Source organism: Falco peregrinus, chromosome 12 (assembly GCF_023634155.1).
Source record: "Falco peregrinus isolate bFalPer1 chromosome 12, bFalPer1.pri, whole genome shotgun sequence".
Classification (NCBI taxonomy): domain Eukaryota; kingdom Metazoa; phylum Chordata; class Aves; order Falconiformes; family Falconidae; genus Falco; species Falco peregrinus.
The window spans coordinates 25,210,646-25,238,332 of record NC_073732.1 but is presented as its reverse complement, the minus strand read 5'-3'; the positions used below and the strand labels follow the sequence as shown (position 1 = coordinate 25,238,332).

General features: G+C 39.0%; 1 protein-coding gene across 5 annotated transcripts; it reads right to left on the bottom strand.

Moving 5' to 3' along the window:
- ZBBX (zinc finger B-box domain containing) lies at window positions 1-26,662 on the bottom strand. Of its 5 annotated transcripts, XM_055817654.1 has the most exons (19): window positions 25,871-26,662; window positions 23,466-23,535; window positions 22,630-22,717; window positions 21,910-22,023; window positions 20,322-20,415; window positions 18,248-18,295; window positions 17,948-18,058; window positions 10,951-11,110; window positions 9,986-10,106; window positions 9,339-9,463; window positions 9,019-9,122; window positions 8,570-8,676; window positions 7,588-7,619; window positions 6,055-6,299; window positions 5,130-5,289; window positions 4,487-4,633; window positions 3,317-3,553; window positions 1,180-1,315; window positions 1-240 (listed from the first exon to the last, which is right to left on the bottom strand). In XM_055817654.1, the coding sequence occupies exons 3-19, from the start codon at window positions 22,695-22,697 to the stop codon at window positions 165-167; spliced, it is 2,085 nt and encodes a 694-aa protein (XP_055673629.1). In that variant the 5' UTR covers window positions 22,698-22,717; window positions 23,466-23,535; window positions 25,871-26,662; the 3' UTR covers window positions 1-164. The 5 variants fall into 5 exon arrangements, with proteins under 5 accessions (XP_055673629.1, XP_055673630.1, XP_055673627.1 ...); XM_055817655.1 differs by lacking the exon at window positions 25,871-26,662 and having other exon boundaries at window positions 17,948-18,051; window positions 18,247-18,295; window positions 23,466-25,296; XM_055817652.1 differs by lacking the exon at window positions 25,871-26,662 and having other exon boundaries at window positions 23,466-25,296.
- Between the last annotated feature and the right edge of the window lie 1,025 nt (window positions 26,663-27,687).

The window sequence follows — 27,687 nt, the reverse complement described above, 5'->3', positions numbered from 1 at the left end:
TAATAAAAGTCAAAATCAAGAGGGTTTTAAGAATTTTTATTGACAGTTTTACAAAATAATCCTTAATAGATAATATCTTGAGCAGCACTCAAGACACCTCTTCGTCTGCTTCTTGGTTTTGTTCGATATGCAAAGATAAAAATTGCATTAAGTTCTTTGCATGTTCACTGTAATGCAAGAACCTGTTGCTTATCCTCCAGAATTTCTTCCTCATCATCCATTTGGCTTTCATCCCAGCCCCTTGAAAAAAAACATAGCACAGTGATTTTCAGCAGCTCAAATTCCTCAAGCTACTCCGCTTTAAGCCTTAGTGACATATGTTCACATACATAGCACTAAAAGGCATGAAAACAGCTTTTGCCATATATTTTGCAAGTATACATACAGCTACTCTATTCACTTTTCCCCCAGTTTTTGTCACATACATTGTCAACTCTTAAACAAGCAGGAAGTAAACAACATTGTCACTATTGCGACATTAATGGAGAAATCCCTAATCCTAGAACAGGTAAGCTAGGAAAGTAGGTCTCATATGTACTATCTGCACTACTTACAAATATTGTTTAGTTTTCTACTGACCTGCAATTTCAATATTATGAACACTGTAAAAAAAGCCAACCAACCAGAAATCTCTGAATTAGCTATATTCACATAGCACCTAGCTAACCTCACAGTGTCTCACTGATCCTTACTAATTATGAGAACATATTTAGAAACCAAAGGCATACAGAATTTTGTGGAACTTCCTTGATTCCAGTCATCTCCTTAGTCTCCAAGGCAATAGGACAGTTAAACATTGAGTTAAATGTTATCGGCTCACCTGCTCACAACTCCTCTTTTTCAAGGTACCTTACAACCAAAAGAACTTTGATGTTTTAAGAGATGTGCTTTATAGATCTCAGTGACGTATATTAACAAAAGCTAATGCATTAAAAAGAAACATAAGCCCAAAATTTATGGCTTGGAGTCTCAGCAACAAAATATATCACTTAATCTGAGCTGCCTGAGACTACTGGCTTGGAACACCTAGGTACACAGTAAGTCACGCTAACATTTGCAATCAGCATTGTAAAGTGCAGTCACAAAGTCAAGACAGTTTGTATTTCAGTTTTGGCAAGATGTTTGGCACATCAAGCATTTTACAATACCACAAAAACAATCTCAGCACGTTTAATTTACCTAAGAGTATCAAATATGCTGTGGTCTTTTACCTCCAGGTTTTTATGGAAATCTGTAGTATTTCTACATATCTTCTCTGAGTGTCTGTGGAAGGAGGTTACATCTTCAGAAGTTAAGCTGTAATGTTTTTCAGGACCTGAAAAATTTTAGGTCATTTCAGGAACAAATCTAAACAACAAAAAAATAAAGCAGTATCTACAATATCATTTTTAAAGAATTTCACAATATCAACAAAAACTTGCCATGAAAGTCTCAAAACAACTCTAGCTGATGAGGGATGTTATGACAAGCCCTCAGATAAGTTATGACTTTTTATTTCACGGTTCCTGTATCATTATAAGCAATGGAGAGGATTTGCTTTAAGATGTTTATGCCAGTGCAATATGAAACCTTATATATAGGGCCCACTAATACTTCTGCAACCTCAAGATAGAGTAGCAAATGTAGCACTCGGGTAGCTGACTAACGATAGTATGTATTTAAATGAAGTAACAGCATACATCCCACATTCATTAATACAAAAAGATCATACCCTAGGGTCACAGTCTATGCTGCTTAAAGGCACACATGCAAGTATGTTACTGTTTTCCCAGCTAGCCAGAAGTTCACAGCAGAGACATTTAAGTGAAACAAAGCGCAACAAAGCCTGTGAAGGGTCTGGAGAACAAATCTTATGAGAAGTGGCTGTGGGAACTGGGGGCATTTAGCCTGGAGAAAAGGAGGCTCGGGGGGACTTTATTGCTCTCTACAGCTGCCTGGAAGGAGGCTCTAGGCAGGTGGGCGTCGGTGTCTTCTCCTAAATAACTAGCAACAGGACAAGAGAAAACAGGCTCAAGCTACACCAGGGGAGGTTTAGATTGGATATTAGGAAACATTTCTTCACTGAAAGCGTGGTCAAGTATTGGAACAGGCTGCACAGAGAAGTGGTGGAATCATTGTCCCTGGAGGTGTTGATGCGGTGCTTAGGGACATGGTTTAGTGGTGGGCTTGGCAGTGTTGGGTTAGTGGTTGGACTTGATGATCTCAAAGGTCTTTTCCAACTTAAATGATTCTATGAAAAGCATGCCAAGGAAGCGGAATGAAAAAGGGAGAGAAAGAATGGGGCAGCTGAACAATAATCTCTCTCCCTATTCTTCTCTGAGCATATTTATCATGGATTTCATTCCTCAAGCACTGACAAGAGAAACTCTTCCGAAAACACATGGGTTCTGAAGAGTGCGTATATATTAAGAGACAGTTGTCCTGAAATGTGGTATTTGGAAGCCTCAGAAAGGCTGTATAAGAGCTGTTTGAAAAAATACAGCAAAACCTAAAGGTATAAACATTTTAAAAGATAGAATGCTCTAGGATCATAGCCAGGACCTGCCAATACAAAAGCACCATAGCAACTCATAAGGGACGGACCGTGGTACAGCCTAAGGGATGCAGTCTATCAAGGCTGCTTATGGCACAAAGTGTCTTAGGCACTTGACCTGTCTCCTTGTTGAGATGGAACAGAAGCATCCCAATCATTTTTCTTTTCTTGTATTCAAAGAACAAAACCAGAATTCACTCAATTCTGTTCAACCATAACCAACTGACCTTGCCTGCCTGCCACCTCCCCCACGCTCAAAAAACAAGGAGATGGCTTAGAAAGACAGAGGAAAGGAGGCTGAGTCAACCCCAGAATGAGAGGTACTCTGCCTTATTAGTGGCAGTTCTCATCAGGACAGATTTATAAAATTTCCCATCCGTCTTTCCCCCTTCTTGCTACCCTTGCAGCAAATCACATCTAGCTTTTAACAATATCTGGGGTGTTCATTAGTAAATATACAAGGAAAGGATACCTATTTAAAAGAAACACATGATCTGAAATAGTAACCTAGCACATCCTGCAGATTTCTGCAACAAAGTGGAAGAGGTAAAAACAACCTAGAAGTTCCATGAAACAGTTCGCTTCTACTAAATTACAGGTAGGTTAAAGTCCAATTGAATGGAAATAAATCACCGTTCAAACACATAACTCTTGCATTTTCAAGTAGTTTAGTACATTCTTGCACCAAAATCAGTTAGATCTGAGAAGGTAAATGGAATAGCTACTTGTTTTCATTATGCTACTTGCAAACATGAAGCAGGGGGGAAGCAGTACTGCCCCTACCTGTGTAAGTTAGTAATTCTTTTTCCAGAGTAAGTAGAGCTTCTTGGTCAGCAACATATTCCCAAAGACACTCATCTTGTTTAGTCACATCAGCGCACTTTCGTTTTGGCGTCGCAGTATTAAGTGTCAACATATGCGTAGGTGAACTCTTTGGTCTTGGTTGAGTGTTTGTTGTACAATTTCCAGTCAGTTTAGAATGTAGCATATTTGTTGACCAAGGTCTTCTAGAATCATTCCCTGAAGTAACAGAAAAGGTCACAACTTCTAGTAATTCAAGATTTCACACAAAAAAAGAGTATTTGATTTCGGCTCATTGATGACACTAATTAAATTATGAATTGATCTGAACAGATTATTAATTTTGCTTAAGATTTTAGATTATTAAATGTTAATAAAGTAGTTATAATTGTATTTGAAAGTAGCACCTCATACTTCAGGGGCATCTTTCAGAAAAAGAAGATAATTTAAATATTACATGTAATGACAAAGATTTTGGGGGATGAGAGAGACTAAAAATGTGTGCAGAAAGCTTAACACTTTGGTTCTGTCTTTATTTAATTTAAGGTAACAGGAAAAAAATATAGACACTTTCAAATATTTTCTGGGATCCAAAACTGACAGCTTCAATTCCTGCACATAGCATTTTTAAAATTAAAATGCCAAATTGGTTGCTTAAAATGAGAGAAATAATCTAAGCTGCATTACTTGAATGGAGACAGTTGAAACAGAGAAAAGTAACTAAAAAGCACAGATGTAGCTGTGCATTACTTGTTTCCTTCTTTCTTATAGTTCATGTAATAAGACTTATTTCAGAGGCATGAAGAAATCTTTCATTAGATCAAAGCCATACCGTACTGGATGCCGCAAAACACACAGCAATACATAATCTTGTTCTAGACAGTTTACTATCTAAATATTCAAGCTAAGAGGGGAGTAATGGGGTAGAAACTAAGCACAATAAAAAGCATTATTAGTGAACAGCTGGAAGAGATAATTTTCAACTCAAAGGCCATTCTTATGGAAACAACGCCATTATACCCAAAATACCAATACATAGTTGAAGATATAAAAATCACCTAAACTCAAGATAATCATCCCAGACAGCGCCTCTACGTTTTACACAAGAAAAATTAAACTATAGTAGGACCTCAAAGTTGTCACTATCCTTACCTGGGTATGGCCTCCACGGTACCATCAAAGGAGAAATTCTATTTTGAGCCTCCATAGGTTTATTCAACTGACTTTCTAAGACACCTTGAACTATAGTCTCATCAGCATACTCACTTAAGCTCCTTTCAGTAATCCACCTTCCATTTCCTGAAATTTAAAAGTATTAGAGGAAATTATTTGCAGGTTTTGTGTTAATATGCATTTACTGTTACTATAATTTGCTGCATTTAATGTGTGTGATGTAAAGAAGTCTTGCAAAAAGCTTTCTACACAATGAAAAAAAAAATCATATATAACACACTAACAAGCTTAAATTCAAGTTGTATACTTGATTAAATTAATATTCATGTTCACCAATCAGATGTTGTTTCATATACACCATTAAAAGCAATAGGAACCTACTGGAATCACGCTTTCAGGGGCCACAGAGAAGCATATAAATTTATGGCACTATATTTATGTGATTTACTTCACGGTAGCATGTTTATCCTTTCAGAGCACCAGTTGTGTGTGTTGGCATGACTGTTACCCCAAAGTGACTTCTAGAACTAAGCTAGACCAAAGTTACATGAAGAGAAGGATATCTTACAGCAACAGCGATAAATATGTCTATTGATTGAGGAATTTATTTGTACACCATTACCTGAAAATGTTATACGACTGTCCACGGAGCTAGAGTTAGCACACAGTGAAGAACGTGCTTCAGAAATTACTTGTTTAGGGTTTGTACCCACAGCAAAGAAACCTTCAAGTCCTCGATACCGTGTAGAAATGGATTTCTGTCTTTTGGCTACATCCTGTAACTTGAATAAAACACAAAGATATTATAAACAGGAAAAGAAACAGGCAACTTCATAAGTTGCCCTTGCAAGTTATAATTATAAAATGCCCACTTAATAAAATATGGAATGATTCTGATAGCCTGGTGGAATACATATTCATAAGGATGCTGGTATAAACTTCAATTGCTAATGTTGTGGCAGTTTGAGTCTATTCTACTGTGGACATGAAAAGCAGTTTTTCTTTGTTTTCACTTATCTTTGTGTACACCAGCTAAAGTACTGTTTAACAATGCCTCGAAATCAAATGTCCCAACCTCCTCTATGATTTTTTTTGCTTTCAATTTTATCTTCAGCAAAAGAACATTTGAATAATTTAGGTTAGATTGACTGACAATCAGTCAAGAGGTGAAGTGACCTTGATAATAAAGTGGGAAGAGCTGCCTTCTCCCCAACACACCTTTTTTGTGTATCTGAGACTAGTTTGTTCTTTCTTTTGCTTTTTTTGAACATTAGCAGAAGACTGACAATACAAAGTGGAAAGCACAGAGGCCTTCAACCCCTACATATGAAATATGGTAGGCAGTGCTAAATCTCTGATTAAAACTATATTCTTGATTGTTTTGGGGTGCAGTTTCTGGAGGAGAATGGGGAAAAAGGGTGGAGTATTTAATGGTAAACACTATCTCAGCTGATTCAGGAACACTGTATGTTGCCTCATGCTAAACAGGTAAAGTAGATTAAGCAACATAATTTATCTATTTAGCAATCAAAGATATAATATTTTACCGCTGAAGATGACGTAGTTACAGGCAAAACCAAACTCTGACTATTGCAGACACTACCCAGTTCTTGTGAATCTTTATTGGTTTGCTGCAGTTGTGCCTCAGGCAGATATTTATTGCTCATTAGTTCAGCAGGGTTAGAGATCTCAGGTAGTTCACAGGAGCCAAGTGATCTTCTCATAGTCTTTAGTTCAATGCTCTCCTTTTGCAACGTGTTTCTTTCAAGATGACTGCAGGCAACCATTTTTTCTACAAAACAAAATCGTGAAAAGAGGAATTATTTTTTTTAAATGGAAATAAATATGAATTACAACCTGCAAGCCTATTATATTTTCTTCATGAACTTCATATATGAAACCTCCATTTCAGTTACCCTTAAGCCATAAAATTAAAAATTAGAAGAGTTGACTTCCATTAGCTTCCTGTCTGATACCCAGAAATGTCAACATACATAGACTAGACTTACCAGGTAGCAGTACCAGTTTCTTATCTAACACATATCCTGTACATCATTGTCCTATGAAAACATTAAATTTTGATAATAATCTTAACACGTTTCCAACTACTACTTCATGCTAATGTAGGGGTTTTTTACATTTACAATGCTATAATTCAACCAGAGCCAGTGTAAGAACAGTAATACTAGCAATTTCATAAAATTTCCTTAAAAGCAGTATAATGGTTTGAAATATACTATCAGGCTGTGAATGACTCTGCAAGCTGTTTTTCTTTGTTTATACAAGACATAGCCATTTAATTTTTTTATCCTGTGCCCAAAGAAGTACACAAATCACATCATATTAGTCAGTTCTTGTTTGCTTTTTCACATTTGAAGACTTAAATAAGCAGTTTCTTGAAGTAAGCACAATAAGAACAAGTGCTACAGTCTGAAGTGCTGGAGCAATTGTTCAGTACTTGCAAGAAAAAAATTAATTACCCTTATGTTCTAAATATTTCTTAATATTAAAAAGTAACAATATATTCTGCACAGCTTTAGGACGCAGAGTAAGATCTTTAGGACTCCTTAAGCCACAAAATAAAGCTGCTAAACTTTCATGGTGATTTTACTGACATGCAACCAGCACTGGAATACTCATTCAGAAATTATGATCTTTCATGTAGAACAGGTAATCATTTATACAGTTTCTCAACCTATCCACATAAAAGCATTTTTCCACATAAAAAGGACATATGCCGTACATTAAATCTAATATACTACAGAAAAACTGATTGTAAGACCGCTCCATCTGCTTATAACGGGTTTGTGTTCAGTATAAAACTCATTGAGGCAGTCTCTTCCTCAAATTGGACTCACAGCTGTGAGATTACTGTCACAAAGTATGGCTATCATTTCAAAATAGTTTGCACAGTCCATCGAATTGTTGTCAAGAGACCTGCATAGCTCAGGGAATGGTATATAATTTAATGACTTTTCATCATTTTTTTTCAATTATCATAGTTGACCACTCCATCCTGTATGAGAATGATAAAACTGCATACGCTGAAGCATATTGTACAAGTAACTTTCAAAATTTACCTTGAGAAATTTCTTCAGAAGAAACAGGGTTTCTGTCAAGAGGAAAAGGTAAAAACATTGAGCGTCAGTGGAAGTTAAACAACAAGATTACTTTCTCATTACGCCTACAGTTTCTTTTGGCAAAAGTGTTGGTACTGTGTTGTTCTGATCTGCAACTGCTGAACCACTTTGAAAGAGAGGAAGGAGGAAAGACCAGAAGATTACTACATAACAAAACAGATCACATCTAAACATAAATAAATTTTGGGAGATCAGAAGAATTGCACATGTATCATTAATTATTAGGACTCTTAGTTTTGCCTGGTATTACAAGATTAGTCAAGCAAGAGTATCTTAAAAGTACACAACACGGACCAATTACAGACTTGCCTGTATGCTAGTCCCTGCTCCCACTGGGATAAGAACATACAAAAGAGAAATTCTATTTGTAATTCACGACATACATATATAACGAAATGTATCTTACATGGTTCAATATTGGAGCAATCATGCAAACAAAATAAATTTCAAAGTGATGGCTCTCTAGTTACAGGAAATAAATATACCTTGGTGGCTCACTGACAAAGTCAAAGACACAAACTTACTATTCACTAACTTTAAAGTCATGTTGTATGCCTGTTAACTGCCAAACTGTTCTTAGAATGTCTTACAACCTAGTCATCAAATCACTAGGTCATTCAAATTAAAACTTTCAAGGACAAAAAACAGCAAACACAGACAGGATTCTTGGAAGAAATGCAAAGGAAGGGAAAGCAGTTAAAGCAGGGTTGTGATACTGGCACAACCTACGTCTTGCACCACAGACAAGATTTGTATCTTACCATGCCTTAAAGCAATTTACAATTTACAGTCAAGGATTCTCCCCTTTCATATGAAGTCTGACTGTCTGCAAATAAAAGCAACTGTTTCTTAGGAATGTAACTAAATCACAGGATAGGATTATTCCCTTCTCTCTCCCAAGTAATCTCTACTTTTCTGATACCTTCCACACTGCTTGAGTGGTTCAGTTTTTCCTTGCTTATTCATTCCCATAGCCCCAGCTTCCATTACCAAAAAGTCAGATGATTCTTCCAAGTCCTTGCCATAAGACTAATTACAAAAACAAAACAAAAACATATTCAACAATAGATTGAAATTATATTAAAAAAAAACCAACCAACATTGACTCAAGTGATTAAAGACCCATAGATTTCATTTTTGTATAATTTCTGTATAGTAAGGGTCCCTTAACACAACAGGTAAAAATTGCAGGAAACTTTTGGAAAGATAAATTTTCCACATTTGTATGGAAAAGATAGACAATGTGCCAATGCTTTTTTTTTATTAGAAATTATTTAATTGTTGATATGTTAAACATTTGAAGTGGAAACATTTAAACAAATCACTGCAGATCACTTTGAAGATTTATGAAGCCCTTTATTAAATACTTACATCATCAAGGAATTCAATTTTCAAAGAGGACTCTGAACTGTCAGAAATGGCGTTGGGTACTTCCTCTCTAAAAACAGATGTCCAGTATCTCCTGACCTCTTCAGCTATGACATATAATTCATTAGATGCATTTCACTTTTTCCTGTTCAAGATACACTTATAAAAATGCAAACTTTTAATTTATTACAAAGTACCATAAATTTGTTATTTCCTTAAGCAGAAATTGCTGAAGTGTGTAACTGTTCAGTAAACACAGCAAAAAAAATCCCAACAACCCAAGTATTTAATAGTTAGATTCAATAAACAGAAATCTATTACACCTGTTAAGTCATCAACACCATCATCATCTCCTCCTCCTCCTGCAACAGCAGCCTGATGTACACTCAGTGTTTGCACAGGCCTTAAATCTTTAATGCAACTACCAGAAATTCGATCAACAGGAGTTCTAAAAAAGGAGAAGAAATCAATTTTAAATAGTCATCATCTTTTAATATATATCACACCACAGTCATTAAAAAAAAAAAAAAAAAGCCACACTACTTTGTGCAGCAGTATTAACTGCTGCTGAAAAGCAGCAACTCCTTAATTTCACTGAGATGACCTCACACCTCAGGGACTAACAAAACAACTCTGTAGTGTTTATAAAAGTATCCTGAAGATTGTACTTCCTTTTCTCTATAAAAGCCCTGTAGCAAACGCCCCAAAATCAAGCAACTAACTAAATTACCAGTCTTCAAATTCTACAATAAATTAATAGTAAAAGAGAATCCCTCCAAATACTCCCTGTTCAGTTATTTGAAATATTAAGTCATCAAGTCTGGTTATAATGGTTGTTTTATGAAAATAAAGCACCCTGTACACAGTCATCTTAACTTCTGATAACATACCTAATATTTTAAGTTTCAATGGAATTTTTGTTAATGCTATTAAGTATTTCTTTCATTAGTAACAACAACTTCAACAATACCTTCTGTATTTCTTAAGCAAGAGTTTCTCCATGTAGCTCAGGCCATCCTTCTTGAATTCAATTTGAATAGGTTCCTTCATAACAGTAAGATTGGCCTGTACCTCACAAATTCCCACAGATTCTATTGGAATTATTTAAAAAAAATTAAAAAAAAATGTATGCAGCTATTCAGGTTTATAAACTTGCTGTTTAGCATTTTGAATGAACGTCACACTAGTGGTCTATGCCTGGTTAAGTCTTTGCATAATTCCAAATTTACATGGCCAGTGGTATTATATTTACACAACACAGTCAGTAGTGGGGATAGCCACTAAAAACTCACGTATTACAGCCTCCTACATAAAGGAAAATTACCACATCGGAGGCAGGGGGAGCGGGCAGGGGAGAGCAATCCATGACTCCAGAGATAAAAATCCCACCATATCAGAGGAAAGAAGGAAAAAATAATAAAAATTTAAAAGTCAGCATAATATTTTTAATACAAAAATACACAACGACTGAACATCATTCATGGACTAATACTTCAACTGATTGCATCTTTTCACTGGGACAAAGAAGTGAGAGCCTGTGGAAGGCAAGCAGAAAGTGCACTTTGCTACAACATAGGAAATCCTGAGCCATGCACATTCCTTGACTCTGTTGAAAGCTGCAACTTCATGCTTGAGGATTCCAGTTCATATTAAAGTCTCATGTGAGAAACAATGCCATAAAAAGGTACAGGGACACAAGCTAAACAATCTGGGCAATGCCACAGTTCTTCATAAGAATTGGGATAAATACTAATCTGCACATTATTAAAAAAAAACTTCAGAGGTTGTTAATTTATAAAGGAACACAGAGAGAAAACGTACAAAGAAACATTTGCTATTCTAACAGAACATCTACCTTCACAATCAAAAATCTGCTAACTCACCAAAATGTTTTCTAATGTTTTTAAAATGCCATTAAAACAGAACAAGTCGTACCTGATAGGACCTCACTGGCACACAGTTGTTCTCCTTCCCTCCACTGAAGCAAAGCTTCCTGAAAAGACTTTGCAGATTCCTCCTCATTAAACGTTCCATTTAGTAATAATCCTTTGTCCTGAATTTCAAGGTCTGTACAGTTTGATTCTGAGGACAGTTCCTAAACCAGTTCCACAACATAATTAATACAGCACATATGATAATAATCCTCTCCCCAGCTACAGACAACAGCAACAACATTTTCAGTATCAGCTATGGAAATGCAGCTCCCTATTTTCTAGGCTTAGTCTTGCTAGCTACCCTGTTAATTGAGATCACTCAGTTTTTATGTGGTCTTGCTCACTGCTGAATTACAATGCTCTATCAAAAATCAAATAAGGTACACAAAAATGTTTGTATAAGCATACAAAAAAACCCATTTAACTTAAATGCTTGTAGTAGGCAGAAAGCAGTAGCCATGGACAGTCCACATCCTATGTGATCGGATGGCTATTATATCAGACATGAACAGGGGTCAGTGGGCTGTGCAATTCTGATAGCCTGATCCCTTCCTTGGCACACTCAGAAAAACTTAAGGCCACTTTACCTAAGATGTCCTAAACAATAAAAAGAATACTTTTTCCTGCACTGTACAGTACCTCAGCACTACCTACTGACACCAGCAGAGATGAAAGCTTGTCTAATATGACCTGATGCTTTCTATCTATTTTCTTCTGCTCATGATTAATTTTCAATTCATTCAGATTTACTTCCTTGATGAAGTCATCAACAACTTCCAATTTTCCAGCATGTACACTGGCTTCTGTCTGTTATTGAAACATTATGAAACCATTAATTTATTATAAACCTACTCAAACTTTCCATCAAACAGCATATTTAAAGCAGGTAGGTAACCACATATTGAAGAGTAATGGTGACATAAACACATAATCATTTCAATAATCAACAGTGTGCAAATGTGTGAGAAAAAATTCAACAATCTGAATATTCCATTAGGTACCACACAGGACAGCCCAAGTGAGGCATTTCATGCAGCACGTATCATTTAAATTTATGAGCTATGTACTTTATTAATGAAGTTCTGCTTACTGAAGCTCTTCAGTAGACAGAAGCACATCTGTAGAGGTCGTCAACAACAGGAAAATGTTCATTTAGGGGACTAATTGAAATACCAATTCACACAAAAAAAAATAGCCCAGGAAAGTCCAAATTACAATGAACTAGAAGAATTTGACTGAAAATAGCTACAGAAGGAGGGTAAGTTTCACTCACACTGGGACTTTACTGCTTCGCAAACTTTATTAGAACAGAGAAAATTGCTGCAGAAATGTAATATGAAGATTTTGATTACCAACTCTTGATTGATTCTCAAGCAAAAATAATAAATGTTTTATATTCATCCTTCCCCTATGCCCCCCTCCCTATGCACAGAAGGAAAGATCCTTTGTCTATAAAATCCTCAAGTAAGACACATTCTTACCATGAAAGTACAAGAGCAGAAAAGGTACAGGCAGAAAGTGTAATCAAAGTCAAACATGTCAAGCAGCCATTGCAAAAGTAGAACGTACTCACATCTCCTCCTTTCCACCTACTCTACACTCTAATCAACACAGAGACTTTGCAGTTGCTGGTTGCACATTAAGTGGTACTTGTGACTTGCCAGTACACAGGGCAACTGCCCGCTGCAAACAGTGGTTACTGTTTCCCTTCGGCAGCCTTCCGCCAATTCTTACATTTCAATGCAGGATGCGTAAGGTTCAAAGTTTACCACATGAACATGCGTGCTTTGCCTTTTTCCTCAATCTTAATAGGCCACAGTCATCCACAATTGACAGCAATTCTGCTTTCCCCCCCAACATCACCAGCATGCTGCTAACACACGTGGAGATCACAGAAGCATACACTTAAAGAGGGGAATTTCTCTCTGTAACTGCCCTTCTCCTTGGCTCATTCTGTTTCCTACAGCACATACATTCAAAAGTACATAGCTAAAGATTGGGTTTTCTTTTGCACCACATGAAAAAATAATCTTAAGCTTACAGCAGAAGTCACATTCCTTTGAAGGAGGTAATTTAATTGATGCAGCTTGATACATCTGCTCTCTTTCAGCATGCATAGTTGCGTTATGTATAGCTCTTTTTGGTACTCTGGCACACGGTACATAGTAGCAGATCAATATTTGAAAGGCTCACCCTGCTGTGTTATTTGTATAAACAACATGAACATCCTCATTGAGATTTTGCTCAGTCACGTCAAAATACTTAAGCAAGAACTGCAAAACTGATTTTAGAGAATACTTGCAAAGCTTATTTGTTCCAGCCTCGTATTAACCCTCCCAGCATCTGAATTCAGACACAATTTTTTCCCTACTTCAGTGTCTAACCAACCTAAACTGGTTAGGCATCAAAAACATCTACTCACAAAGCAGCAGGCAGGAAGGGGGTAGGAAAGAGTCCAAGGCAAAAGCAACATGACCCATCAAGAAAGCTGGAAAGCACTTCTCTGGATTCTCACAACTAGTGTGATTGCCTGGAAATTTTCTGGTGCATATTTTCTCTAAAAACAGCCTTTCCTCCTCACTCAGACAGCTAAAACTATTTTGAGAATTACATAACCTCACTTGGTCTGTAATATCCTTCCCCCTTTGAAAATGTGGAATTACAGCTACTGTTTTCTATTCCAAATGCAAAAGACATCTTTTGCACCCCTCTACTCCCTGCACCCTTTCGTTAGCTCCCTTTATTAATAGAGGCAGTTTCTAATTAGTTTCAGGGCAGGACTGGAGTAAAGAGGGAAGATGAAAAGGCAGGAAGGGGGAGGGACAGAGAGAATCATGACAACTAAGGTGGAATTCTCCTGACACAGACGGAGTGATCACAGCACTCCATGATCCTCTGTTTAAATCCTTGTACTCTTCCACTGAAATGCTGTATAATCTTTAATCCCCACAAATAAACTTGCAACATCTCAACCTAGTTTGTTTACCACCAAAAATGAGATAACTGGCTTATCGCTTTAAAAAAAAAAAAAAAAAAAGATAACACATTACAGATGTCAAGACTTATCATGGTTATCTTACTACTGCCATCACCCAGTTTTCAGTTCTGCGTTTAAAAGATCTGCTACACTCTTAAAAAAAAATATATCCTACACAGTCTGCATTTAGATGCATGTGGTGAAAAATTTTTATATCCGTGCAAAACAGCTCATGCAAAAACTTTTATACCCACTGCAGAACTCAGGATAGCACATCATCACAAAAAGATTATTTATTGCTGGCTTTTTGTTACTCACAGGATGGCATTTCCTTCTGTAACTGCCTTAAATTCTCACCTGAAGTTTTTCCATCAGATGTTGTAATCTTTCTACTAACATACTGTAAGCAAGGATTATTTTGGCAAGGATGTATTTATCAGACCAACAGCTTTAACAATTTACTGCATTAATAAAAGGACTGTATTTCTGGGAAGAAAGAATGAGATCATCAAATAAATTTTAGCAGGATAACAGAATGGCATACCCACTGACATCCTCAAAAAGTAAAACCTGCCTTCATGAAATCATGAAAATTTTGGTAGAACCAAAATAGTTAAATCAACTTACACTCAGTCAAGACCCTATCTACATTTTCTATGTTTATGTTAGCTTGCATTCTCACCATAAAGTAACTTTGATTCTTTGTAATCGTAACACTGAAATAAGAATCCAAACATTTTTTCATAAACTATTCCTGACATGGCGTCTCTTTGATTCATTAAATACAGCTACAAAACAGTCATCATTAACACAGGAATGAAAGAAAATGAAAACAAGCATAATAATACAAATTCAAAAAGGTATTAAATAAGTAAATAGTACCGTTCATCAAAATCAAATTTAGAACAACAGTAAGAGAACGAAAACAGTGGGTTTGTCCAAAAGATAAAATCAAAAATAATGTACGATTTGGTCCATAAAGGAGTTGTTACAACCCATTTATGAAATGCAATCAAATATTATGCATAAGAAATTTAAGTTTGTTACAATTAAGTGTTATACAATAATTCTAGGAGGAAACTTTACTACTGTAATTATAAAAGTATATTTTTTTTATTGTTCCATAAGACATACGCAACAAAGCCGTATGTTAGAAGCTGAGTATTACTGTGCTGAATATTAAAATTACACACAACTTAAGTCTCCACTGTACTGTATAACATTTTACTTTCATCACACTTCACTCCTTTGGGACTGGAATCCAAGTATGAAAGAATCAGGAATGCCAGAAGTGGCATCTGACACAATTATAAGTAGGAATTCAGAGTTTCAAGGTTCTTTATAACTGTATTTAAAATACACGCAACAGATTGTTAAATATACTCACACGGGTATATAATAGTCTTTGACTAATGAACAAAGACCTTTGACCATTTTTAGTACTTACAACCTATTTTTTTTCTAAACTGCCTGACATCCAACAATTTGGAAAAGTTTCAAATAGACCAGTAAGAGTATCTCAAAGAGCCTGTGTAAAAACCTCCTGAGCCAGCAATTCGCCACCTATTTCCAATCACATAACACTACCGTTGGTTCAATGGAACTCAGTTTTCCCGAGGCATGCATAACTATAAAATCCATCAAGGTGCAAGGAAAGACAGCGTGATTATTCCCTGCCCCCCTTAAGTATTGCAACAAACCAGCTACGCTATTTGCTTCTACCAAAATTCTTTTAACTGAACAACTTTCCACTGAATAAGAAAGTCACACGGGAGAGCCTGAAAGCAATCCCTTTGAAACATGAGCAGTGCCAAAACAACTCGTCCTTATCCAGCGGTTGCCCTAATCTTACAAGCGCTGTTGGTGAGCCGGGTCCAGTGGTGAAGCACTCGGGAGCACAGCCGCACCGAAAGCGCGGGGGGGGCTGGGGGGGCATTAAGGCAAAAGCCAGCCGTAGTCCGATGCAGCACCGCAGCAGCGATGCCTGGCGCGCAGCCCCGCGCAGAAGCCGGGCAGCAGAGGGAGCGCAGCAGTGAGACAAGCGCGCCGAGAGGCGGCAGCAGCCGGCGGGGGGCGCAGCGCGGCCTGCGGGGGCACAGCGCCGCCTGGCGGGGAGTCCGGGCACTGCAGCAGCGGCGCCCCCCCGGCCGGGTCAGCCAGCCCGCCCCTCCCTGACAGGTAGCCCCCCGGAGGGGGGGAGGGGAGCTGCCCCGGGGGGCGCTGCTCAGCCGGCTGCACAGAGTTCTTAACGTCTTCGTCACTGCGGCTTCGGCAGAACAAGCGACCGGCTCATCCAAAAGCCGGGATTGACGGTACAGGTGGGATTCGCACGTTAAAAACTCGCAGGGGGAAAGAAAAATAAAATAACATGAAATACAAATCAAACGGCACAGTTTGCACTGCTGGGGATGTTCGCCTTTGCTGCACACGGGGCATTAATTTGTAACTTAGTGTTAATGAAATTGAAATTGAGGGGGGCAGGGCAAGAAAAAAACCCAACACAATAAACTGACAAAACAAACATCACGGTGGCTTTGATGTTGGATAATTCTAACAGAAATTTAAAATCCACAGGTATTTTTTTCTTAAGGAAAACCATTCAAAAGACACACACAAATAAAATACACGTTCCTTTTATTTTGAGTGTTAGCAGCTCCAACTGATTTAATTTGCCATAAAAGCAACACAAATACACTGTGGCGTGCATTACAAAGCAGCGAGAGTGTTCAGGAATTTTCCCAGAGAGGTGCTACTTTTGGAAAAATAAAAATGGTATTTCTTATTCAACAATGGAACTACTCTATTTGCACAAGTTACTTCAAAAATCTAATAGTACGAGGCTACGTCACATTTTGGAGGCCAGGTTTCCAGTTTATACTTGGTAAAAGGCAAAAATCTACTTACTAAATATATAAAATCACTTATAAAATCACCTCCTATTTGATAATACTAATTTCCACTTTAACATAGCCTGCAAGTGACAGAGAGAAGTCAGAACTAAAAATGTGTCCTGGTGCTTATCAAGGTATTTAAAATTACAAAATATTCATGGGCCACTCAATTTTGCCCTATTTGCCTGTAACCATACATCTTCTTTCAATCCTACGGTAGTGTTCTTTAGTTAAGTAAGAGATCAGTCTCCTTCAGTCACATTCACGTGCTGGGCAGATTAATAAAAATACAGCTTAAAGAAACTCCCTGTTAAAGAACAGTTCTGATAACTGTTAAACAGCAGTTCTGATAACAGAATCGTTTAATCTGTTTCTTTGCCATTCAGGGACATCAGCATATAAAACCTCCCATCACCTTGTGCACCCTAAGTAGTTATCACACAGAGAAATCCTAGAAATAAAGTGGGTATCACCAAAATATTTCGGGAAACAGACAAGAAAAAACATGACTATGATTTCAAAACCAGAAAGATAAGATATGCAAATAAAGTAGGATCAAATTGATCTCAAATATTTAAGTAACTTTTTCCTCTAAGGTGCTGCACATCTAGTAGTTGCTACAGCACCTCAAGCTGACCATCTAAGAGAAGTCTTATTTTTCCCAGCAGAACAAACTGCAAAAATCTTCAATTCACCAGAAAAGCTAAAGCTAAAAGTTCAAATGAGCTCCTTGACTTCATAATTTCAAAGTATCAATACTGCCATCAAAATGATTCCTTTCTATGGAAGGTGCGGAGTCAGGTAGGACGACAACTTCCGCAGACTACCATAATACAACTGCACGGTACAGAAAAGTTAACATCTGGAAAGGTAACATCATATTTAGACCTGCACCTATGTTTTCAGCATGCTTCCGTATATAGGTCTCTTCCATAAAGGAGCCCGGATGTGAGTTCCAGGTCACCTTGTCTGTGCAGAACACACATAGCTTATGACCTGGGCACACCCCAGGTAACTCATTTTACAACTTATTGCTCCATATAACATATGTATGTCTAGATACTGTCTATCTATAAAGCTCCTATACATACACATTATGTTCTGTTATAATTTTTAAGCCATTTACTTACCAGCTGCATGCCCTTAATTTCACATAGTTCACATGCTATCCCCTTCACTGCAGGTTTTTCAGGAGCTACAGCGTTTACCACTTCATGCTTAAAAGGTTCTTTCACTGGCTCGGGGGGGGGGGGGGGGGGAGGGGAGGAAAAAAAAAAACAAAATTAACCCCATACAAACAACAACCAAAAAACCCCAACCACAGTACTCCAGTCTCTGATTTCTTTATTGCTTAATTATAGCAGCTTCCAGCAACCAGAACCTCTGCCAGAAGTTTGTGAGTTTTCATTTAGTTAACAAAGTTGTCTACCTGGAATCTGTTCCTTGAGTATTTGAAACTTCATTTTTCCCGAAGAAGCCTATATGGAAGAATATTTACATATATAAGGTGCTAATGAAAATGAATGAAATTAACTTTTACAGAATTCAAATAATAAAATTTCTAGGAAAACATCTAAGCATGTATTTAAAAAGAAAACTCTATGTGTTGCTCATGACAGCCATGAAATCTATGACCAGTTTCCCTCCCCATTCATGAAATGACATCATCCTTGTTTGCCCAGCCAGGTACGTGGTGTTTGCCACAAGCACAGACCTGCAGGACTTCCATAACCACCGTGACTTAAGCTCAAATGTCAAGCAGTGAAGTCTACTGCACATATGTTTACCTATAGTTTGTTACAGAGGGGAGGTGTTAGCTTGTTTTCCTTCTTCTCCTCATTACATGATCTACCACCCCAGTAACTAATAATTGTCAACATTTTTGCTCCTCAGTTTTTCCCCTGCAGATGGAGTCCACGCTGCATCCTCACTTCTGCCCCACTCCTATACATCTGCAGGCATTTTAATTTCACCCTTTTGAAAATTCTGCTCCATGCATCTTCTCCTTAGCCATCACAGCTGAAATCTGAAGTCTTTGAAGTAGTAACAGCTCTGACTTAACTTGTCTCAGAAAAGGGGAAAAAGAAAGAGGTGGGTGAAAAAAAAACTTTTCATTCTGATCCTCTCTTCCACTCACAGGCAAGTAGGCAATTTTATTGAAATTGAGTGTGTTGGCTGAGAAGACCTTCACACCCAACTGCTGCTGCTTCAAAAGACTTCAAATAGCAACTGCGATGGCTTGGTCTGAAGTTCTCAGTCTGTTTTTCTCTTCAGACTTATATAAGCTTTGTTTCAGCCAGTTTCAAATGGTCTCTCTTAATTAACAGCTCTCATTTCAACATAGCATATGTAGCATGGCTTACACACAAAAAAAAAAAAATCATAAAAGAAAGCCCTCTTTTTATGTCCCACCTGGTCCAATTTGCATGCCCCTCCAAACACATCAGTGTCTGCTAATGGAAAGAGGAAGTATCTCTTAGGCTGAATTAGTTTGGATTTGGGGATCCCCTACAGACTTTTCATACTAATTCATGGAACAAGTAAACAACATAAGCTCCGTTATCGCAATTGGTATTTTAACAGCACTTGTGAATGTTATTTGATGATGCATACACCTAATGCTTGCTTCCACGATGTATAAAGCCTCAAGGACAAGAGCCTAAGCTATTAAAATGATGAATTTATTTTACCACAGAATGAAGTATTAAGACTAGGTTATTACAGTTGCAAGTGATAACACTCCCTACAAGGTCCAGTCTTCAGCTACTTACAAATTTGACTGACTTCTACCATTCCCATACGTCTGCCTTATCCTTAATATTTCTTGAGAGTTTGAGCAAAATTGCCCTAGGCATTTTCAAAAGAAAATAAGGGGAAAATACCCCACTGTGTACAGATTAAAATGAAAACAAATTTTTCAATGATTTAGCAGGAAAGTTCTACATCCCTCCATTTAGGTCTGAGCAAGGACATCATAGAACAAAAGTCAATTGACAAACTTAATCCACATTTTAAAACACGCAGAAGCACTGGGACCAGTGCTGTTCAACCTATTTGTCAGCAACATGGACAGTGGGATCAAGCATACCCTCAGCAGTTTGCTGCCGACACCAAGCTGTGTGGTGTGGTCAGCGCACTGGAGGGAAGGGATGCCCTGCAGAGGGGCATTGACAGGCTGGAGAGGTGGGCCTGCACAAACCTCATAAATTAGACACTTGCAATATTAAATCTGTAGACAAAATGATAATTTGCTATCTATTACAATGAAAAAGCAACAGATCACCAAACAGATCCTGATGTTCCTCCAGCTCAATGGAACCATAAGTGTGGCATGGAAAAATAAACAATCAGAAATTTTACTCAGAAGGTGCTTAACCCTTTATTTTTACAGTATTTAAAATTCCCATGTTACATAGTATAAATCTAATTCTAAATCTCGGTTTGTTTTAAATAGCTTTACCTGAAAATACACTGATAGTATACACTGATAAGGTAGAAATATACCTTATTATTTTTTTCTTTGCTTTGTGACAGAACTCGGGCTTGGATGGTCATTGGTCCTGCCTGTCCGGATTTCCAGTGATAAGCACTTGATTTCCTATGAACCAAGAGCAAGAAAGAACTTACAAATTATGTCTTCTGTAAGCAAGAGAAGCACAAAGGCTTTCCTTCAGGTTTTCCAACGATAACAGAGTATCACAGTAACAAAATACTTGTCTATATAATCATAGGTTCCCCAAAACACAAACGCCTTCCACTGAAACCTGCTTCACATCTACTTTAGTAGTAGTAAATACATCAAAAGTATAAGAAAGTACTTTTCAGACCCTCAAATTGGCCTAAGTTTTTAAATGCAAGAAAATCCCATCAATTCTCTAATGTTGGTTTTAGAAGAATAAAAAGTAATAGTACACTTTAGATAAGTCTTCATTGTCCCAATTTACTTTAAGGTATTCATCCAACACAGCTAAAATACAGCACCTTTTAATAAGCCAGGGACACACATTTCAATGAGCATCAGTCTAGATATTGACTACTATTATGAACATGGAAGACAGTGGGGAGATTAAAGAGTGATGTTCAGCTTTAGCATACTGCATAATGCACTACTTCATAATATTTAGCAAGTGTTCCAATGATTGATCTACTTTGTTTTACAGAAAACCAAACACAGAGTAAAACAAACTAAAGCCTACAAAACAAGCCGTAAGTAAAACATAGAGGAGGGAAGAGGGATGGTCTTCCCAACAGTGGTGCAAATGCCAGTGAATCCTGTCATTTGAACTCACCTTAATAACACTATCAGAGCTTACAGGTACAAGGCTGTGAGAACAATACAAGAACAAGAGCCAGGCACTATCTGGAAAACAGTGCCTCAACAGCTCCAGGAAAAGTCTACTAAGCTGCAAACAGCAGGCCCTTAGCATTACCAAGAGTAAGACACCAAAGTACCCAAAGCCCTTGTATCTCCAGTGTATCAGGCAGAAATGAAATGGAAGCAGATGTTGCAGAGATTTGCTAACATTCAGAGTGAGCCAATAACAGAGCTGAGAGATTTAGACTTCCACCCTAGCACTTGCTTCATTAAATTATGCCTACTTCCCAAGCCATGTTTTCCATCATACAGAAAATATCTTTCTGAGAAGCTACACAGATGCATGCAAAACAGGGTCAAAGCAGAATTAAGAACAGCATCCCCTTTAGAAACATCAGTAATAAGACTGAAATAGTGCAGGAGAAACTACTTTCTGTCTCCTGCTTTAAAACTAATATGAGAAATCCAGTTGGAATGGGAAAAGAGGAAATAAATGAGGAAAAGGGATCTCTGATGCTGAAGGAATATCTCTGCAAGGAAGGATTTATTAGTTTACTTAAAAAACAATAAACAAAAAAAAAATTAAATGCCACATGGGCGTTTAAAAATAAGAAAGTCTTAGAGTAGCAAGTTTATAATTGGGAAGAATGATTCAAGAAAGGAGACTGAACACTCTTGTGAATTCCAGACTTTGCAAGAGACGCTACCTGGGGTGAGGGGACGTGTGGACAGAGCATCTCATTGCATTCCTTTTTTTCAAACAGAAATTTAACCTACCTTCTCTCTTCTTTTTCTCTGCTCATCTTTAACTGTAGTTGCCGTAGTTTCTTCTCCATCTCTTCATTTTCTGTTTCTAACTGCACTTTCTCCAACTGCAATTCTCTGACAGTTCTGGAGGAGTTAAAGTAGTAAAATACTCATTAGAAATTACATGAAAGACAGCAGGGAATCTGAAGAAGTTTAAAGTGGCAAGAAAAAAAAAAGCTACAAAAATTGTCATTAAAGGCACATCACCCTTGTACCTCTCAGTAAGACTGAAAAAAATTCTGGAAAATTTAGGGCAGGTCAGGTCCAAACTCCTTGGCCCCAAGACTACCTCATTACAGAGGGGTACGCTGACAGTGATAAGGCTACTCCAATGTAAGCTTTAGACTAACCAATATAAAACTGATCCAATTGTGTCTGTATTCACAAAGGTTTGTTGCTTAATTATATTAAAATAAATTATCCCAGTGAATTCTTTAGCATTGCTTGTTTACAAAGTATATATGTTAAACATATAGACAGATATAAAACCTATAACTTAGAAAGCAGATTAAAGCTTAAGAAAAGAAAGGCTTAAGAATAAAAGCACAGGGAAAAAACTAGGGAAAAAAAAACCACATCATGATTCTTCTTGCTCTTACACAAATAAGCTCTTCTACTTAATGTTGCATTAAAACTTATTTAAAAAGATGAAAAAACCATCTCTATCACAATCAGATAAAATGCACTTACTTTGCTTTTAATCTCACTGAGGTTCCAGTTTTTGAGCCTGGAAGTACTACAAAATCATTGATGTCCATGATACACAGTATAACTTCTTCTAAAAAAGAGAATTTAAATGATCTACAGTTAGCAACCTGTTGAAATGGGAATTCAATTGAAATTAAAACAGTAAAAACTTGTTACAAATCCAAAAATATTAGTGTATAGAAGGAGAGAAATGGAGCACAGAACTTGTTATAAAGTGCCAATAAAATCCTAGAGCAATTCTAAATTAAATTTAACTGAAAGAAAAACTTTTTATTACATTTATGATACCAGGGAAAAAAATTTACTTGTCTTTCATTTGGGCAATTCCCTAAAGTTCAATGGAAGCAGTTTAATATTAAATAAAACACAGCTTTCTTGAATCAGACCTATAAAAAGCGCAGAGAAGGAGAAAATTGTATCAATGGCTATGAAGTCAAACCATCTCAAATGATTTGGAAAGATAAATGCCTTTTGTCATATACAGATTGATACAAAAGAATACAGGAATTTGCAGAGCAGTTATTCCCCACTCTCAAAACTTCAAGACATTGGTATCTTAAAGACAAATTTTCCCCTATGTTGTGAAATACTCTTCCAACAAGCAAACCGATACAGCACAGAGTCCAAACTGAAATTTAACATCCATATCCTGCCCACACTAGAATGTCTACAGTGTAACTTGCACAGACTAAGCAGGCTGCTGGAAGAAACACGCCAACACTCAATTTCAACCACAGTGCCAAAACTGAACATTTACTTGTGTTGCTGGAATGCATATGGAAAATGAAAAAAGAAAAGATTACACTCCAGAGACTTATAGTTGACAGGACGTTTGGAAACTGTTCTTCCACTGTTGGCTATCAGATTCCAGCTGAAAGCAGGAGTTAACTAAAACGACGTCGAGAAGCTTAGTATTTTAAATACATCAAACGTATAACTGAGCTCAAGAGCAAAAGCTCAGCTGCCTGTTTGCACATAACCCTGAAAATTACCATTAATACAGCTAAAATGTGTCCAAATATCTCCATCCATAAGGCAAAACACCTGTCAACGGCACATTAGAAACAGTTAAAACATCTGGTGCCCCAGAATCTAAAAGCAATGCCATTTCAGTGCTGACAGAAACGTCAGATGTGTGTACAAAACACGCTTCTTACTGTGCCGGAAAAACCAAGCACTCCATTCTTAGCATTTTGGAACAATTATTCTTTTAGCACATTCCAAGATAAAACAAGATTCTATTAACTTCGAATAGAAGAAGGTTCTTCTATCGGTGAATGTGTGCTAGCAAGACTAGCACATCTAGACAGGCAGAGATAACAAACTGGTTTTGATGTAGCCCAAAGACTACTTAATAGTAAAACTGGAGGCAGATGACAGAAGCCAGCTTACTGAGCTCAAGGACGGAACGTAGTTAATTCATATAAATTATACAGGTTTTTAACATATTCCACAGAAAGCAAATATTTAAAGAGGTAACTTAAAAGTTGTGATAATATCAGAGTTAAAACCACCTACAAAGTTTCAGGAATGCAGTACTACTAAGGGCGGGGGGGGCGGGGAGGGTGTTTGTGGAGTGTTGGGTTATAGGTAACGGGGAATATAGATAAGACAGTAGATAGATGGAAGGTGATCGAAAGCTCAACTGTTCTGAGCAAATATATCAATTAATGTAATAGCTATTTGAGCATAAACCTGTTTTTTACAAGAGCAGCCATTAAACACAAACATTAAGATTCAAAGTTAAACATGCCCCATTTGGGGAAATACCGTACCCTTAGCTTGGATGACATCCTTAAGAACCCATGAGATGGGCTGTCAGGACTGCCAGGGAAGTCCACCAAAGGCAAGGACTAATATGGCAAACCCGAACTCCGCAGAAACAAATTCTGTACTTGGAAGTGGACTTAAAATTTGAATACAGACAAGAGTTCCCTTTCTATGTGTGCTTTTTGTTTAATCAATCTCCTTTCTCTTTGTAATACACAAGACAGTTTTCCTGTGAGGCAAACAGTAAGTCAACTCATCAACATAAATAAATCAAGCATTAATTATCCACATCCTTTCTGCCTGCTCTTCTACACACACTACTACTCAAATTTCATCATTCTAGCAGATTCCTCTGTGCCGCTAGTGGATATGCAGTGCAACTGAACAAGAAACAACAACAATGCACTCTTATTTCTGCTAAATAAAATTAAAGTCAACTTAATTTTAAAGCCTGCATACATAAAGGAACACAAATTCCATATACCCTATATGTCAGCTTAGCTCAAATTTCTTCCTAATCAATTTAAAGATAGCTTTATAACTTAAAGACAGCTGAAGATGTGCTCAGCTTATTTCAAACTATAGGAGTTTAACTAGAGCAGACTAAATTCCAACAGCTTTCTCACATCAATAAACCCATAAAATCCCAAGGGATACTACCATATATGTAATAGCTCACATCCAATCATCATAACCATGAACATGGATTTCATGCTAGACTGAGTCCTAGCCACTTACCAGTAACTCAAACCAAACAATTTCCTTTGAAGAATTCTTAGTGTAACGAAGGATTTGTCTATCATTGCTCTCCACCCATTTGCTGTTAATTGTGTCAACTAAGACTCTGAGACTTCTGCTGGTCCTTCAAAACATTTCATGTTTCACTAATTAGCAAAAAACAAACAAACAAAAAAAAAAAAAACAACCAAAAAAACCCACACCAAAAAACACCAATTGCCTTGTAAATTGTAATCTCAGTCTCTTGAGAGAAACTCACATTCTCCAGGCCCCAATACCTGTGACATCAGCCATTTCAAAATTCACTTTCTATTTTTAAACAAATTATCCATTTCTATGTTTAATACCATACAACATATATAAAGTAATATCATGAAAACCAGATTAAAACATCTAAATCATGCTTTCCCTAAGATATTTACCCATACTTGGCAATTTTGTCACACATTGGAAAGATGTATCGTCCCAATGACACTGACCAGCCAACACCTATTTCTGCCAGTTGTGCATCTTCAGTCTAACCAAAAATTATGGTTTCAACTACATTCTGAGAAACTTCACACAAAAGATCGTAGCAGAATGGTCTCTGTCTTTCCATGCAGCATAGTTTAAAAAAAACAAACCAACCAAATAAACAAAAAACCTCAACCAACCAAAAAACCCAGTCACATTGTCAAGTAAGTTTCAAGTAAGTTGCAGGAGAAACTCGCCTTACCATCCACATCGTATAGCTACAGTAACTGTCCTGCGAACTCCTGCAGAAGCATGGCCAGAAGTAAGCAGAGCAAGTACCGAAGCAGGTGGGGATACGGCCAGGTGAATCAACGGAGCAAAGCCAGTACTTGCCTTTAATGCTTCTATCAAACTCTAGGCTCTGCTAAGCAAGGCGCAAAGATTTCAGTCAGCGCAGACGACAGCTCTAGGAAAACACTGAGCAACGCACAAGGGCAGATGAGAAAAGATATTAGAAACCCCTTGCTGTCAAAGCAGCGGGCTTTGGTTTCTCTGTGTCGTGCCCGGTGGCTCTGTGTTTCAAGACATGAGCGGTGGGGATGAACGGAACTGCCGGGAACCGTAACCTGAGCCCAGAAAGCCGTAAGGGGCCGGGGGGTAAAGAGGGAAGCGTACGGGACGAAAACACTTCACAGCTGCAAGGGCGAGGGCGCTCCCAGGCAGAGTGTGGTGGCACCTACACCTGCCCCCAAACGCTCCCTCAGCGCTTCGGCACCGGCCTCGTGGCAGGCGGCAGCACCCGGGGGCGGCCCCGCTCAGGCGGGGGCCTTCGCCCCTGAGCGGACACCCCGCCCCACCGGCGGGGCTCCCCGGGCCGCGGCCGCGCCACCCCCGCCCCAACGCAGGCCTAGGACATCCGCACCCGCGGTCCCGCCGGGCCCAGAGCCCCCCGGCCGCCGCCGCGGGCTCGCTCTCGGCCTCACCCCGCGGGGTCCCGGCCCCGGTCCCGGTTCCCCTCAGCGCCGCAGCCGCCGCCCGCCCCGCCACCGCCGCGCGCCGTTGCCATGGCAGCGGCAGCGCGCTGCGTCACCGCCAGGGGGCCGGGCCGGCCGTGGGGGCTGAAGGCGAGTCCATTTGGCGCTGGGGGGGTGGGGTGTGGGAGAGACTATTCCGTGCGGCGGGAAGGGGTGAGGGCGTGCGGCGCTCGGCTCCTCTGCAAGTGCCGGCGAGGCCATGTTGGCATGCAGCTGAATACAGCCCCTGGGCCAGCACCTCCGCCTGTGAGCCACCTCTTTCAGTTGCCCCAGGGCTGCCCTGCCGGCTCCACCCCGGCAGATGTTTCCATGGTGGCCCAAAGAGCCCCACATGCCAGCCATGGCTGAAAAGGCACAAAGCCAGGCCCTCCTGGCTGCCGGCGCCCCACAGCTGGCAAGGCCTCTGGCTTTAAAGCTGACCACGAAGTCCCCTGGAACCGAGCAGGCCTGGTGCTGTGCTGCCACACATCCATCAGCAGCCAGCGGGCTGAGCGAGGCCCTCTGAGCACCCTGCAATCCTTATTGCCTCCACATGCTCCCGGCCCTGGGCTGCGGCCTCGAAGCCTGTCCTTTCTTCACATTTTTTTCCCCACAAAACGTGCGAAGGCTTTTCAACAGTGGAAACAAAAATGTGGCCTGTGTTTTCACGCCAGTGCAAGGGGTAACACTTGTATGAATTGCAATCCTCACAGCAGAAGTGGCAGGGGATGCCCTGGGAGGGGAATTGCCTCAAATTTTATTGACTGTCCTCCCATACCAGCTGAGGTAGAACTGGTGGGATCCGTCTTTCAGCAGACAAACCCAGCTGGTATGTGGCTGTGTTGCAGAAGGCAGCCATATCCTCTCTCCCGCTGCTTCTGCTGCCCGTCTTCCCATCTCTTTTCAGCCTTTGTTCCCAAAGCGGCTGGTGGGGCCGCCCCTCGCACCCTGGGCTCAGTGTTGGGCCCCTCAGCGCAGGAGGGACCCTGAGGGGCTGGAGCGTGTCCAGAGCCGGGCAGGGGCTGGGGCACCAGCCTGGCGGGGGGCGGCTGGGGGGGCTCAGCCT

Excerpts from the sequence above, each read along its gene's own strand:
- ZBBX (XM_055817654.1), bottom strand. The coding sequence starts at position 22,697 with ATGGACATCAATGATTTTGTAGTACTTCCAGGCTCAAAAACTGGAACC. Across the intron at positions 20,416-21,909 it reads AGAGAAAAAGAAGAGAGAAG|GAAATCAAGTGCTTATCACT; the intron begins GTAGGTTAAATT and ends CTTGGTTCATAG. Across the intron at positions 1,316-3,316 it reads AGAATTACTAACTTACACAG|GTCCTGAAAAACATTACAGC; the intron begins GTAGGGGCAGTA and ends AAAATTTTTCAG.